This window comes from Psammomys obesus, unplaced genomic scaffold, assembly GCF_907164565.1.
Source record: "Psammomys obesus unplaced genomic scaffold, mPsaObe1.curated_primary_1811, whole genome shotgun sequence".
In the NCBI taxonomy this organism is placed as follows: domain Eukaryota; kingdom Metazoa; phylum Chordata; class Mammalia; order Rodentia; family Muridae; genus Psammomys; species Psammomys obesus.
Window position 1 is genome coordinate 4,394,265 of NW_026585689.1, and position 17,385 is coordinate 4,411,649.

At 35.3% G+C, this 17,385-nt stretch overlaps 1 protein-coding gene across 5 annotated transcripts in view; it reads right to left on the bottom strand.

The window, feature by feature from the left end:
- Bbx (BBX high mobility group box domain containing) overlaps positions 1–17,385 on the bottom strand; it is a 239,362-nt gene that overhangs the window by 68,948 nt on the left and 153,029 nt on the right. For all 5 annotated transcript variants that reach the window (XM_055593924.1, XM_055593919.1, XM_055593899.1 and 2 more), the window contains exons 5-7: positions 13,498–13,740; positions 5,465–5,660; positions 1,726–1,793 (exon numbers count right to left, since the gene is read on the bottom strand). In XM_055593924.1, the coding sequence (XP_055449899.1) occupies positions 1,726–1,793; positions 5,465–5,660; positions 13,498–13,740 (507 nt within the window). The remainder of the gene's footprint in view (positions 1–1,725; positions 1,794–5,464; positions 5,661–13,497; positions 13,741–17,385) is intronic.

Consider the following 17,385-nt stretch of genomic DNA (forward strand, 5'->3'; position numbering starts at 1 on the left):
AGAAATTATTCCAATATAAAAAATATGAAATTTCTGAATGGCTCTCATTTTATCTTAATTTTATTGGAAAATATGAATACATATTTACTGTGTTTATCTTATAATTATCTGCCTATACAGAAGTTCTATTTACCAAGTCTACATGTTTGCAATAAAATGGAGATGTCAAAATTGATAGGCTAAACGAAGTCTACTGGTCTCTAAAAGTAAGCTCTCTGATGGTATCCGGAGACAACATTTAACTTAAGTTTTTACTATCTTACTGTTCTAATAACACAAATTATTCTCAGAATGACCTAAATGTCTAGGAGATGAGGGGAGGATATAAGAACACAGCAGGACGCCTAAAGACATAACTTGGGCTATAGGAACCTGCTCCTGGACTGCTTGCCTCTTAACCTGCAGAGTTCTCACAATGCTTCCATGTCAAAAGAATATGAAGGTCCATCACTGCTAATGAGTGTGCTTTGCCCATAAGAGGTCACACAAGTTGTTTAGGTACCCTGTGGGTATCATACTGTGTTAGGGGTGGAAACGATGACCAACAATGCTTCTGTCAGAAGCTAGAAAACATGCTCAATAATGAGCTGCAGAAGCAAAGAGTCACATGACAGGTTTTTCAGTGGAGGACTTGCAGAACATTATAAATACTGTACACAAATGAATACTTTTGCTACATTAAAATGAAAAGAAACAAATTAGTTAAATTTACTCAACAACTCTGTATACCACATATAAACTATAAATAATAACAGCACCATAGTATAAATAGTCTGTATAGTTGAATAGATTTTAACTGTAATCTATATGGTCTACTCAAAGTTTAAAACAACAGTAAACAGCACAGGCTTGCAGTAAAACTGAACTAAAAGACTGAAAGTAAGAATATTAAAAAAAGAAAAATGACTAAGAATGTTTACAGTATGCTTCCATAGCACTAATAGCTAATTTTATTAGGGACAGGCTTGGTATTGAATACATTTTCCACGGCAATATTGATAGCTCTTGCTATTTTCTTCTAAACAGCTATGCTGGTTTGAATGGAAACTTTCCATCTTAAGGCCCGGAATGTAGCAAAGTAACATGACCTGAAGGTTAACTTAACTGACCTCTGTTAAGTGGGTCTAGAAAACAGAAGATACCACAAACGCAAACTATGTGTGGTGAACTGCCACAGCTGATCAGAATCAGATCTAAAATTATTTAGCAAAAGCAGACTGATAACCAGATCACAGAAACCCAGTCATGAGGGCTCTGGATCTTTTTGCTTCCTATTTTAAAAAATGAAACAGTTTTGCAATGCTGTTACCCCAGATGTTCAAACAGGAGTTTGGAATTACTCAGACACTAGAGAGACAGACAGTCTCATATTTTTACTGTCAGCTTTCCACTAGCAAGTCTAAATGAGAACATGATACCAACAGGGAATGTGTTGAACAGAGTGAGTTTATTGTAGGATGTGATCTACATACCTATGACACAACACAATGGACTCTAGCATATCTCTTACTCCTAGGTTCAAACAATGGCAGCCTCTGCAGTGCAGATGTGGTTCAGTCCTTTTGGCCCACAACCACAGCTTCTGCTACCCTTTAGACATACAGGTAACTTTTCACAGTGAGCTCTAAGGGGGACTACAGCAGCAAGGTGAACAGAACACAGATGTCTATGTGTTGAAGCCCCAGAATGAGCAGTGTGAAGAACGAGAAACTAAAGCTTGCTTACCTCTGGTGTTCCGAGAGCATGTTCTCCAGCTAGCAGCAACATGCTCAGGCCTCCCATCTGAGTAGGATCTAAAGAGCAAAAGCAAATAACCAACTTAAAAGCATGAAGACATACAACCATACAGTGTATGAGAAAGAATATTCAAAAGGCAGAAATCCAAACTATCCACATATAAATTTGATGGAAAATGTTCAAAATTCTTTTTTATATAACCTGGTACACATGTGCTTAATGCACATACTTAAGGAGCCTTTTTTTCTTTTCTATATTTTGCTGGGGGTTTTTTTTGTTTTGTTTTTTTTTTTTTTTTTTGGAATCAATGTCTCACTATGAAGCACAGGCTGACCATGATCTCCTTGCCTTAACCTTATAAGTGTGGGAATAATAGGCATAAACTACCACACCTGGCCTTTTAAATATCCTAACTACAACCACTTTAGGACCATTCCAACACAACATGTTTTCCCAGTACTACAGCTGTTGTATGAATCATCTCCCAAACCAAAGGCTTCTTTCCAATACTGGGATGTTCAGATGAGGTTTTTTTTTTTTTTCTTACCAAAGTATAGTTATGCTTTTCTCCTGAAAAGTTTGAGACAGTTAATCTCATGTTGTTATTACTGCCATGTGGAATCAGGTCTGGTCAAAATAACTAGCCTATCAGGAAATACAAGACAGTGAAATTTCAAAACATCCTCCAAATTTTGGAAACAGTCTATTTAAAGCTTACAAAATAAATTTAAAATAATAGATATGTTTTAGGCATTATAAATCTTGAGGGTACTCAGGCTCGTATTAAAATAACCACCAACATTTAAAACTAATGTATTTTGATTATTTAAGATTTTCTTGCTTTAATTCTTTCAATAGTCAATGGGGGCAGAGAGATCTCTGCTCCAGGGTGCCTCTAATGTTAACACTTAAAGCATCAATCAAAGAGAACATGTGAAAGTACCTGTGTGTCTTTGATAGACACAGTTCTCAAGAGATGCATTTTAGCTTTAGGACGAGGGTGTCATAAGACAGCCTGGAGACAGTTTTCTGTTTCTTCTTTGGTTTAAATATATGCCCTGAAGTAGAGCTTTGTTCACAGTCTGCCTTAACATTTCATCAAGAAACTTAGATCAGACGTTGTATATAATTTAATTGAGGAAAGGTTCTGAAGTACACACACACACACACACACACACACACACACACGAAGGAGGAGGAAGAGAAAATGCATGTGAGATAAAAAGGGAAATATAAAAGAAATTTTAAAAAAGGAAGCTATGAGAAAATCAAAGAGAAAAATATGTCATCACATAACCATGAGTTAAGAAAGCCCAACACTGTCCCATGCAGAAGTACAGAAATACAAACCCAAACAATGGCTAAAGTGGTGAAACAAAGCTCTGCCATACTTTTAACATAGTTCTTTAATTCTTTTTATTATTATTATTAGTATTCACAATTTAGTCACTTTGTATCCCAAGTTGTAGTCCCCTGCCTTGTTTCCTTCCCTTCTAACTCTCCCCTCCCTCCCTCTGCCTCCCCAAGATATTATTTTCAATTAGCCATTAAGTTTAAGAACTATTGTGCCTGATAAAATATGTACTTTAGTTTATTTAAAAGTAACAGTCCAGGGGGAAAATGAATTTAGCACAAAGTAAGCGTTTAGGGTGCTTGCAAGTAAAGCACTCTTGTAGCTGTCATCCTAGGAACTAGGTAGGGCTGGGTGATAGCATTTGAGAGATAAAAATGTGCAGTTAAAATTACAAAGTAAAATAGGAATACAATTACACAATAATTCAAGTTATAAACCAAATGTTACTTTGTAAGAAGTTTGCTATTCATTCTAAAGGATAAGCCAAGAAATTATCATTTTTTTATCACTTACACAGTGCTATTTAGAATTATCAAAAATACATTCACATAAATAGCACACTTTGCCTTTATTGAAAGAGTTTGTAGTATATCAAATTTTACTTATTTTTCCTTCCTTGGAAATCATATATTTGACAAAATCGCGTTATTCTAAATTGTAAAATGTGGAATGTCAAGGACTGCTGAGCAAATAAACAAGAATAAAATAAAATAGATTCTGTGTTAAACTGGCCTTTAATATTCCCTTTGTGTTCTCTCAGTTCAGATGGCTAAACACCAGTTTTTAATCAGAGGTAATTTAGTTCACTTTCATTTTGTTGAAAAGGGACATAACTAGAAATATCAAAGAAGTGATACTGCACACAAATAAAAGTGAGCTCTGGTCATGAAGTTCCAACACATGACTCAGGCTATTATTACTGTGACAAATGGCATCAAGGTGTTTTTCCTTCTCTGAATTTTGCTACAAAGAATACTGTTTTTAATAGTGGACCTATATATTTCTTAAGTCTAGATTCTACTTCTATTGCGTAGGTAAAAGGCAGAGTATTAATATCAGAAACATTGCTACTAAAAGACTTATCTACATACTTGCTTTAATTTAGTTATAATTATCATTTGGCTTGTGACAATTTCATTTAAAACAAACAAACAAACAAACAAACAAACCTCAACAAAAACTCCATATATACTAACCTAGATTTAGAATTGAGAGAATAGCAATATAAGCTAAACAACAATCAAAGAGATTCAGTTTTAGTCTGTACATATTCTCTTGGTCTTAGACAATGCTCATTACGCCACAATCTGGCAAGTCCCGAGAGTTCACAAAGACTAGTAACAAATGTGCAAGTGACAGCTGACACAGGAGCAGAACTGTTCTGGTTCTTCCAGGACACACGTTGGGAGCTGAATTACTCTCCAGACACTGTACTCAGCAATCACCTGAAGACTTTGTTTCCCAAGGATACTGCCACATGTTAAGTTTCATTTTTCTAGCATTCATATAGTATCTCACATAGTTTTCATATTATGAGCCCAAACTGAACCATTTAAAAGAATTCACAGTATGTCTCAACTTCAGTTCTACCTACCTTTCTAAATTGTAAACAGTTTAGGACTCTGAAAAGCATTTGCTTGTAATATAGTGTAGGCTCAGCATGAATTTCCCTGCTTTTACTTTATTCAACCTCTAAATTTCTTCCTGGCAAAATCCTTTCAATTACATGGAGTAGGAGGGAATATCTCGCCATTTGGGAGGGAGAATGTAAATGTTTTATTTCACAGTCATAAATGCATTAGCATTCCTTACCACCCAGAGAGTAATATAACAAATGGCACCATCTGGAATTTTAAGTTTGCTCAGAGCAAACATGTATAGGGATGGGAAGAGGGGTAGGGTGGGTTTTCTCTTTGAGACATTTCCATTGATCCACCTCTGATCTGAATGGATTTGTTCACATGCTTGCCCTTGGTGTATCAGGTACTCAGATGAGCTGTATAATTGTAGCATTTTAAATACCCATAAGTCCAGTAATTACTCTCCTTAATGTTGGAGCAAGGTGTGAATGTGTGCAATCTATTGTGTTAATATACAATTCCCTAAGCTCCTGAAAAGCTCCAAACTGCTGTTGACATTTTCATCCTGTCACTATCGGGAACACACAGCATTTACTACTTGGCTCCATTTCCTGTCTTCAGTTACAGGTACCTTCTTTGTATACCATACTTTAATATTTCATGATATGCTACATATTTGCAAGTGCTACACAGTGGTAAAAAATTTATATAAATTTATATAAATTATTATATAAATTTATATAAATTCTCCTAAAATTCCCAGTGTGTTCAGTTGCAAATTATGTAAACTTACCAGCCATTCCAAAGTTAAGCTGAGGAATTTCTTCTGTCTTTGCCTTCTTAGGGGTTGGCAAATCTCTTGAAGCATCGGATGGGAAGGCCCAAAGTTTCTTCCGTGGATTGACAGTAGGTGTCGGTGATTTTACAGGCTTGTTTGTAGTAGGGCACCATCTGTAGCCAGGATTTGCTTTCATGAATGCATCTTTATACTATAAACAAATGAGCAGCAGGTTAAATTAGCATCCAGACTAAGTTCAACAGTTTTCACCCTTTTCCCTCACTCAGACAAGGACTGAGAAAACCCACATTCCGTGACTTCAGTGGCTTCCCTTATAGCAGATGGCAGCACCAAGCACAGAGATCCAGAAACAATGCAGAGTTATCTAACTTGTGGGGTGAGAATATAAAGACCAAACATTTTAGATGTTCTACTTTTTCTGTTGTTCCTGTTCTTTAAAAAAAAAAAAAAAAAAAAAAAAAAAAAAAAAGCCTAACTTTTGAGGCAGAAGAGACTTTTGTATTAGGAAAAGTCAAGGGCTCTGAGTCTGAGGAGGAAAGAGCAGGGCTAAAACTCTGGCCCTTCCATTCAGGCTGCAGTCATTAAGTACAGGGCAGTCCTCTTCGGCCTTAACAGAGAGCACGGTACCATTAGGGTTACTGTCAACAGTGTACAGAGCACATATTTCCTATCCTAAAGCTTTTGTGTGAGGGGAATAGAGAAGTGTCTCTATGTAGTAAACTTTTTTTTTTTTTTTTTGCATTTGGGTGTTTGCCTGCATGTATGTTTGTATGTTACTTGCATGGCTGTTACCTACGGAGGCCAGAAGAGAACACTGGATGGCCTGGAACTAGAGTTGTATAAGATTCCTTATGAATGCTGGGAATCAAACCTCAGCTCCTTTAAAGAGCAGCCGGTGCTCTTAACTACCCACTAAGCTGTCTCTCCAACTCTTATCACCTACTTCGAAGAATACTGAAAATGACATTTCCCAGCATGAGTTAACACCAGGACCAGCAACCAAATTCTGCCCACTGGTTAGCTTAAACCACCAGGAATGGTTTTACAAAAAAAAAGTTATCTGCCTCAGTGTTCTTATAAGGCAAATGCAGACAAAGTAAAATTCTCAGACATGGGATAAAGGAACCAAGATGAAATAGAAAGAGAGAAAGGCAGGCCAGCTGACTAGTTTTTTTGATTATTTTTAGACACAGGGCAAAATAGAAGAAAGAACAATGGATGTGGTCTTATGACCTGAGATCAAGATGAGCCTCTGCTGAGCACCCTTGGGCATCAGCTCCAATCCCTCCACCTATAAAGTGTAATATACCTGTAATATACCTTAATGATCACAAAGGATGGCATATATGAACAAGTTCTGATGTGACATGCTACAATAAATCTATCACAAGCTTTCTCTTGTTTGCAAGTTTCAATCTTTACTGACAATATTTTTTATCATTTTTTTCTTGTGGCTTCCTCTTTATCCTTTCTCCTAACACCACTAACTCTTTTCTAAAATCCATTATACACTCCCTAAGCTACCCTGAGTAATAAAACAAACAAACAAACAAACAAACAAATAAAAACCCACCTATTTCTATGTGTTCAACTATCACAATTGGGTTATTTTATTAACACATTTTTTATGTTACAGTCTGGTTTTGAATTCACAATTCTCCTCTTTATTCTCCTATGTTCTAGGCATATCATATACCCATGACCAGCTAACACAATTCTTTTGTTCCCACAGGCTTGCCTTTTAAAATGGTAATGTTGTTCAATATAAGCTCTAAATAGCTTTTAGACAATGGGTAAAAGATACCCTTTTAAGAGAAAGCATAAGGTTTCACTCTAACACATATATAAGAGCTATAATATAGGCGATAATATAGTAATACTAGACAACAAATGATATTTATCCCAACGCTATCTTATTGAACCACCTTCTGACATTGTTTTATGTGTAAGGTATGAATTCTCCTATTGATACACAAAGGTATGCATGTGTCTGTATAAAGTAAGCACAAAAGCCACTAAAATTTAGCAGTATTTTTAATTTAAAATATTCATTTTATGTGAATTATGTGGTATGTGTGGACATCTGCACATTGTCCTTGGAGGCCATAGGCATCAGGAAGCTGAAGTTACAGATGGTTGTAAGCAGCCCGATGGGAGTGCTGGGAACTGAATGCTGGTAACTCCACTAGAACACCAGGGACTCTAACCACTGAGCAATCAAAGTGTCAGTTCTGTCTTCTTGAGAATAAAGAGGTGAAATGAGACACAAGGCCAGAGCCAAATGAACTGACAGCAGAATGAATTTGGAAGCATAAAAGTTAGCATAAAGACACACTAGCACAGTGCATTCTTGTGAAAGGAGAATTTACATATTAAGCTGAGGCATACAAATAACTGCCTGTTGTCTGAAAGTAGAAAGTGATAAATGGCAGGCAGGGTGAAAAGGCAAGTAGCAGACACATGCATCATTATCATGCCTTAGTAAAGGCACATGGAGTAGGGGTGTCAGATGAACAGTCATTTGCATGACCAAAGATTTTAAAACTAAATTTATTAATAAATTTATCATAGAAATAAAATGATCTTTTTGGTAATTAAAATTTTCTAAGCAGAATGCCCCAGCTGTGAAAGAAGATGGCTATCATTAGTACTTGAATCTCTTGCTTCTTGAGAGAGTTCCTCCTCACATTCAATTTTTGGATACATTCTCCACTAGTAACATATTGTTAAGAATCACTTAATGATCTGTCTCGGTGAAAATCAAGTGTAATGGAAATTATACTATCATTCTGATAAATAAGTTATCAATTGATGATGCTAATGACGGCCAGCTTACACTAATTGATGACAGGGCTGAAGACAGATTAAAGCACCAACAACCACCACATACTATCATAGTCTCTAGCCTACGCACCTTCATGGTGAGCACTGAACAGAAAGCGGACTCTTCTTAGACAATGCAGACATTAAGAGCATGAACAGGCAGAGTCCCTCTTTCAAAAGCTCACAATCCACAATTAACTACACAAATGCACCTGTTTACACATAGTCGACAGTCCCCACTCTAACTTCAGCACGAATAACAGTTTTGCAGTGGGTCTTTAAAACAGCAAGTTTCCTCTGAGTAGATAACAAGATTGCAAGACAAAGCCTAGAATAGGGAGAGTGTCTTTTAAAAATGGTAACTGACAATTTACTATGAGGCATAATACTCTGTAACTGTATCACAATATCAATTGTACGGATTCTTAATATGAATATTCAATACACACATATAGCACTTTTACTTTTGAGTTTTTGTTTTTTGCTGGAATTGAAAGCAGAGCCTCATGCATTAACCATTTTTCTACTGAGATATAAGACTAGATCCCTAGTCAAGTATACACTGAGCAGAAGGGCTAAAAGTGTAAATGACTGAGAAAAGAATAACAAGTAAATTCATAAAAAACGTCAAGCCAACAACACAAGCTATGAGAAGCAAGTAAGGTCACAGCAAAGAGCAGTCTGAATGTATAAAGATGCCTATATGTCCTTGGAACTTAGTACTTCATCAGTCATTGGATCTGATTCAGTATAAGTGACAACAGAAATATTTAATCATTTGTTATGACAAGGTTACTAGAACAGAAATTACAGATGAGACAGGGAAAAAAAATAATGTGGGAGACTGTCTGGAGCAAATAGCCAAGTGTAATAATTACTGTGTAGGCCAACAATGTGGTCAAAATCCACCATCACAGAAATGAAAGAACTCAAGAAATAGGTTCCATCTATCCAGACATTCAGGGCCATGCTGTTCAAACTGAAGGTGAGGGGGGAGCTCATTTAACCTCCAGAAACATCAATCACAGACTATTGATTCTAAGGTTTTTACAAAAAAAACTCTCACAGATAGCTAGACTTTTAATAAAATACTGATTTTCAAAATTCTATAAAAATCAAAATTCACCTCATAGCCTTCAACTTTTTTCCTGCAAATTTCGAGATGATTAATTAATCTAACTGAAATTTGCTTTATAAATGATTCCTCACTGATAGAAGGCATTCAGCAATGCTGACTCTCTCTCTCTTTTATTTTTTGGCCCTAACCACTGTTGTATTTTGTTAGTAAAAATAAAAAAGCAGCCATTTAATTGCTGCTTCTTTTGTTATTCAGTACTGTCACTAAATGCATACCCTCTGTCACAATATTTTACCTCCTTTATATCTGACAATGATGTTAATATATAACAAAAGACAATAATCTATTATGTTAATACTTTAAAATGGGGTCTCAAACAATTAATGGAAATTTGATCTACAATGTACCTTAATATCAATGAAAGTTTTTCTCCATTTATTTAATTTTAATTGAGTGTTGGGTGCTATCTCAGCATCCATTAGTATTTCTAGTTGCTATTACAGCTTAGATGTACATAGAGTGAAAAGAAATGGTAACTGGAAAGAGAGACTGTAAGAATGTCTGTAAAACCACAGGCAGACAATGCTGGTATAAATGTATGAATGAAACTCTACCAGACCAGTGAAGAGATTATACAGAAAATTATCTAAAATTTTATAAAAGAGCTCCAACACACATTTTATCTCAGAATCCTATCTACTATGGAGAGCTGAAGAAACCTACACCATAGTTAGTTCTGTTAGGGCTGTTCTTTCTTCATCAGCAGGCAGAAGTTACAACATATGCCCAGGTCAGAGTGCAGGGGAGAATCGAGAAGTGGTACTAATCTGTAAGCCCTAAGTTTAAAAACTTCTTCACAGAGGGCTTGTCAGTAGGACATTGTGATGCAGTGTGGTTCCTTGGTGTGAGTTTTTAAAACCAGAAACAAAACACCATTTCACACGACAAAACATAGTTTTATGGTTTTGATGGAAAAGTTTTCATTTAAAAGTATTTCTGGTTATATATTAACCCAAAAAATGTTCATGACAATGCTAGTCAATCGTACTTACATACTTGAAAAAGCAACTGTGCTTTCTAGTATAGAAAACAAAAGGAAAACACTGAACAGAGGAACTGGCTATGGATATGGCTACTTAAATCCTATAAGGACAAAGTTAATGTGACAGTAACAGTTCATTTTCAAATACAAATGTTTAAGATAGTTTTACTCATTAATTTAGATAATTAAGAAAAAAGTCATTTCATTAGTTTGCACTAATTTTAAAAAAATTATAATTTCATTACAATTTTTAACCTTGGGCTGAAAAGGTGGCTCACTGCATTAATGATGCCAGCCTCAAGGTCTGACTTGGATCACTGAAACACACATAGTAAATGCTGTCTTCTGATCTCCACATTTATAAATGCACATATATGCAAGTGTACACACATGCTCATGCGCGCACGCGCACACACACACACACACACACACAGAAATATAATAAAAAATTTAACCTCACACAGAAAGGTAATAAAAATTTTAACCTCATTGCTTTAAAGATAGTGTTGATGGGAGTTTGGGAAGGAAAAAAAACAAGATCCATTGAAGATCCATTCTGAAAATACATTGAGAAGTCTGATCTATAACTCACATGTTGACTAACCTGAATTATGAAATGATGTGTTTTCTAAAGAAATGTTCACTTAGTTCAATAATTTTCTTAAATTCTTTCAACTTTCTCATTACAAAAGAGCCAAACAAGATATTTCAACCATCTTTAAATACCAGTTAGTGCTATGCAGTAATTCATGAAAAAAGGCAACAAATCTTAGAATAGGCAGTTGATCATCAAATAAGAGGGGAAAAAAAGGAGTCTAGGAAATTTCATGAATAGCAGATAGATAGATATAGATAGACAGACAGACAGATAGATAGACAGAATTATTTTGCTACTCATTCATTTAAAGATTTGCTTCTTTTAAAATCATAAAGAGAAAAGTACAGACTATATTAACAATGTTCTAGTTAACTACACACCACCACAGTGGTCTCCTAAGTTTACACTGCTTTGCAGTGTAAAAGGTCTTAGTTGGGCAAATAAACTATAATGTTTGCACAATGACCAAACTGCCTAAGGACACTTTCTGAGGCTGTATTCCTGTGGGTAAGCAAGACTACTCTCACTCTAATAAAGGCAAGGACACAGAGGGCAAATAATGTAAAGCATTCATGCACTGTGCTGAAAGAACGCGCTGTGTTTAAACATTCAAAATTGAGGGCTCAAAGTTGAAAAGTTACACCTGAAGTAGTTTTCAAAATGACGTGGGCTTTTTGTGCGTGTGTGTGTGTCTGGCGATGTATCAGTAGCTACTACCACAGTCTGGAATTCTTAATAAGCATTGGTTTACTGAGCTGACATTCCAATTAAGGCTTCAATATTAACAAAAAAGGCTTCAGCACAATTACATGTACTTTAATGTAACTGTGAAACATTTAGTAAATAAGCTGAAAGAAAGAACCACCAGAGACCAATTGTGTGATAATTTGGGAAGTAGCTGAATCGATTAGGCTTTGGAGTAGAAATGAGATAATATTTTATATGAGTAACTATAAACAAGGCAAGTCAATGTGAGACATTATGGTTTCCACTTGTAGGCTGCAGGGGGCTACCTAAACAGATTTCATTATAGCACCACAATGGCAAATATTATGAGGCTAATTAAGTAATTAATAAGGGATTTCCTGCACATAAATAATAGTTCCTCCTCTAAAAAGTGGCCACCTATCGGGTTTGTAAATTAGCTGTATTTAGGAAAAGGCAAATACTATATTGGTAATATGCTGCATGTTGTCCAAAATCAAACTCAAGTGTTTAATTATAGGAAACGTATGCAGCTCCCTGTGAGGTTTCAGATAATTGTTTACTTTATCATATAAGCATGGGTATGAAAGGATATAAACCTATTTAATGAGAAAGGTTTATTGTTAATTACTGTTACGCTTGTGAAAATCTATTGAAACATTAAAAATCACATAGTTTGCTGTAATTGATTTTAAATTTTATAGATGCCCAGCATAGTTAAAATTCTATCTTTAACAATTAGCAAATTCCTAAAGCTTTGTGTGATCATTAATTACACAGCAACACTAGTCATTTACTCTGGATTCAAATTTCACTGATTGTTTTATACAAAATTTTTATGTTGCAGGTTTCCTTATTAAACACAATAAAACCACATCAACTGAAGGTACTATTTTTCTTCATACTGAGATGTCTAATAAAATATCTTAAAAGTACATTATTTTATCCCCTGCTGGCTCATTTTTTCCCACATAAGTTAATAGGGTAGCAGAGATTTATATGAATCAAGGATTTTTTTGCAAATGGAAACTCTACGGAAATATCAGAATTATTCTTTTCAAACTTAACCACAATGACAGTACTCATTCTTTACTTAGAACTAAGTCCACTCATACTTAATGTACAAAGATCTCCTATTGACTCCAGATTAATGCAGAAACAAGTCTAGTACAGCAATTTTTGAAAACTTAGTCACTGCTATCATTTGGAATCAATATGCCACCATTTCTGAAGTCTTTCCATGTAGAAATGTTTCTCACCTACTTCTACTACTCACACAGCATTCTCAAGCATGCACACGTCACAATACATCCTGTTCTACTGCTATTCATTCATGTGTTGCTTTTAAATCTTCATGCTACACTATTGTCAGAACAGGAACAAGTCAAAGCTTATATCTTAACAATTTTGTTTACCAACATTTCAAAACATAATAGAGCTAGAAGGCATACAGATCTTTCTCCAAATTTTTCAATGAATAATTTCTTTTAAATTTGAGACCAGGGATTAACATACACTGATAGACAGACAGGCAGGCAGGCAGGCACACATGCATGCAGGCAGCCAACACACATGTTGTTAGGCATCAGAACTCGATCATTCTGTTATCAACTTGATACATTTCTGTGATATCATAAGAAAAATCTAACCTTAGGTTGTCATCTTTCCCTTGTCATTTGATGACAATAGAAGATGACATCAAGAGCTGCAGTATAGTTCCTGAATCAGAGTTATAGAACTGGTTCCCATAACTACTATCACAACTTGTCCTTATAACCTACCTCCTTGGCCATGTCTGTATATTTCTGCTTTTCCTTTGGATCAAGAACAGCCCACCAATCAGCTAGTATCTTGGTAGCACCTCGGTTATCAAGCCGTGGGTGTTCCTGTCGGACAAGGGAGCGATGGCGCTTGCAAAATAAAAGAAATGCATTCATTGGTCTCCGGGCTCGCTGCTCTGGTGACTCATCATCTTCAGTCTCACCAACATCTTGCTCTAGGCCATCCACCTCAAGAAGTTGAACCTATCACCAACCAAAGCAAAAGCCAAGTGCTTAACACAGCTCCAACTATTTTGATTTAATGACCAGTTTTTATTTGCAAATTTTATTTTTTTTCTTAGGTCCATTCAAACATCTAGCAAACTGAAAAAGTAATTTATAAAAATTATTAACAATTCTTGGTGGTTGGTAACTTATGTGTCCTGTTTAGTTTCCATGGTAACCTGTGAGTATCTTTATTATAGCATATATTACATTGTGTTGTAATTGCTTACCTTTTTTTTCTCTCTCACTAAACAGTGAGCCTTTTGAGGACAAAATTCTCTTATTTATTTTTATACCAATTCATTATCTAGTATTAACATTTAGCCAATTGCTAAAGAACAAAAAATTATTTTGTGGTTTATGGATCTAAAGATTAATGATAGCCACAAGAAATACATGTATATTAGCTTTTTAGAAAGTAGTACCATATATAGTTAATAATATGAGAATGTTTACCATGAAAACAGATATAAGAAAACAAATATAGAACACTCAAGCTTTTGCAAATGCCACAAGCAGAGCTTCTTATATAAAGTAGCAGTATAAACATTTAACATAATTATGTAAAAGAACTTTCCAGTGCGTCTTTAATCCAGTAAACATCAGTTTTATTTCCAAGATGCTATGGCAATACGTATAAATTCCCCTAGGCTAAACAGTCAATCTTAGTTTTGAACCTTTTCTTTCCTAAGCCCTTTGATGATCACTATATCTTAAGGTCTTTGAGGACTTCCATTAAGCACCAAATATGTCTACTTGTTGCCCTTCTGAATCTGTGCAATTCTCAGGCCTGGTACCAATTTGGCCTGTGGTCTACTCTCTCTCTTTTTAAACCTCCTTGTAACACTTCCAGCATATGGCTGCCAGATTAAATTTCATGAAGCACATCTGTGATCACAGACTCTCAGAAATAGTGGGAATACAGTATCTCTAATTCAGTGGTGTTTCTTAGAAATAGTACAGTCATGTGTTGAAATCCAGATTGCCTAAGTTCATGGTCTTCATTTCTTCAATAGTCAAAACCAAGAAAAGTTAATAAAAGGTAATAATCAGGCTGCAATACTCAGTAAGGCAGCAGTCTTCTTACTTAGAAGTGGACTGGACTCTCTGGAGACTTTATTAATAGAAGATTGCTAGACTCAGATAGTTTCTGATTCTGTGGCTCTGAAGTGGGTCTTGACCAGTGTCCAAGCTAGAACCACAACTAGAAGGCAACTGTGCTCTTTTACATAATATTTACTAGGCAGCAGTTGACAGACACTGTTGATTCAGACAATGAATCACTTGTTTATTCCAATGCACTAGTTTTATAAAATTAGAATTAGTGTGTGAATGTGTGTATATTATGCCCTTAACACAAAATGACAACTCTATTAAGTTGTTCCTCTTGTCAACTTTTATGTGAGTTCCAGGTTTGCATGATAAGTGCCTTTACATTATGAGCCATCTTACCAGTTCCAAGTTATCACCTTTTAACACTTTTATTGTCTTTCTTTTCTTTTTTTTTCTTTTTTTCTTTTTTAAAACTTTTTAACACTTTTAAGTAAATACTGCAAATATAATAAATTAACCATCAATTATCTTCAAACAAATAATAAAGAAAAGTCTTGAAACTATGGCTGACTTGGAAATATATTATGATTACTGAGAATAAGGAATATAGATTTATTTCCTAATCCCTAGCAGCAATCTAAATTCCCAAAGGCTATTTATTTGGTATTTTGAAACTGTGAAGATATGGAAAAACTAGGAATATATGCATTATGTAAATTATAGAAATAATAATATTTTTTTCAGAAATGAGTAACTATTATTAATATTATAAAACCCAAACTATATGCTGAGAAAAAAAATTAACTTTTCAAAGGAGGAAAATACATATAAACAAATGCATTAGAAAGCAATATGCTAATAAGCATTTGTAAATACAGAGGGACATGGGAGTCCTTCCTCGAAAACGTTTTGAAAACTGAATTAGAACATGTTGGTTCCTCAGAAGTGAAGTGTGAAGAAGCAGAAACTGGGGTTTAGAGCTTCATTTGATCAACAACATACAGTTCAACTGCACCATATAGGAAAAATGAGAATAGGTTTTGGGAAGTAAGGTGGTAGAAAATATGAACCAGTTCATGAGGAACGTGCTCTGCCATGGTAAAAAGTAGGAATTTGAACCCATACACCAGTTGTTGGTTTGAAACAAATTGTCAACCTTTTATTATTGTTCTAAGTATGTGCATCAAAAATTCTTAACTATAGTTACTTAATTAAATCAGTCAACTGAAAAGGGAGTAAATACATAAGCAAGAAAATAAAGATTAAAAACAGCTGATTTTATTTTGTTTACCAATCACCTCTTGCAACTTTCTAAGAAATAAATTCTGGTGCTAAGCTGGATGCAACGGTGTTATGGTTAATCTTGACAAGATTTAGAATCATCATAGAAACACATTCCTGGGCATCTCTGTTAAGGAGATGAGGTTAAGTGAGATGGCAAGATACACCATAAAATCTTGGTGGAACCATTCTATGAGCTGTGGTCCCAAGCTGAACCACGAGGAGGAAGGGAGCTGAGCAATAAAATCCCCTGCTCTCTGCTTACTACAAATACATGTGCCAGCTGCCTCCTGCCCCCCTACACTTTCCTTGCTATGATCGACCACATACCCTGAAACTGTAATAACACATAGTTCCTTGTCTTGCTTTTGTCAGGTGTTTTGTTTCAGTAACAAGACAAGTACCTAATACAAATGTAGAGCCATGAGTACATTTTTGAAAGAGGAAACAGACATTATTAGGTTTGTATTTTAAAGACGGAGCAGTTGTTGATACTGCAGATCATGGATTTTGTGAGAAAAATCATAAGAAACCAGAAGCCAAACAAAAGTTTACTTCCAGTGTCCAGATAAAAAGAGAGAACAGAAATCTAGACAAGAGTAATAGGATATAAGAACAGAGGCAATTCATGATAGAATCAAGAGTGGTTGGTATTTAACTGGATTTGAAAACTGAAGAACAATCCGAAGGGCAGAACAAATAGGGAAATTGCATGTGAAGCAGCTAAGGCTGGCTTGGTGGACACCTGCCAGTGTTTTAATGAGGTAAATCAGCAAATGAATATAAATGTAAAAAACCTCAGAGACTGAAGGTGGAGAAATGGACATTTCTAATGACTTGAGTCTTTTACTCAACACCATGGTCCAGGCCCTTTTTTAACAGAGCAGTGAGTACACAATCCCTGCATGACTGGCCTTCCATTCTAAAAGAATCCCTGTGACTACTTCGTGTAGTAGAAGGGAAGCCTGAAGGAACGGAAATGGGTTAGAATAAAATAATTTCTGCTAGAAATAGTGGTGTCTTGCGCCAAAGTTTTATAAAGGGGTCACATAAAGAACATGTTTTAAAAAATACAGCTCAGAGGATCTGGGGATGGATGAGACGCTTGAGCAAAATCAAGCATTAACTGGAAATGTTGGAGGTACCTTTACTGATAAAGGGAAGATACAGAAGTTTTGGAGAAGAAAAATGAAAGCTTCATTTTCAGCACATTCAAACCAAAATTCCATAGATACATAGATAGATAGATAGATAGATAGATAGATAGATAGATAGATAGATAGATAGATA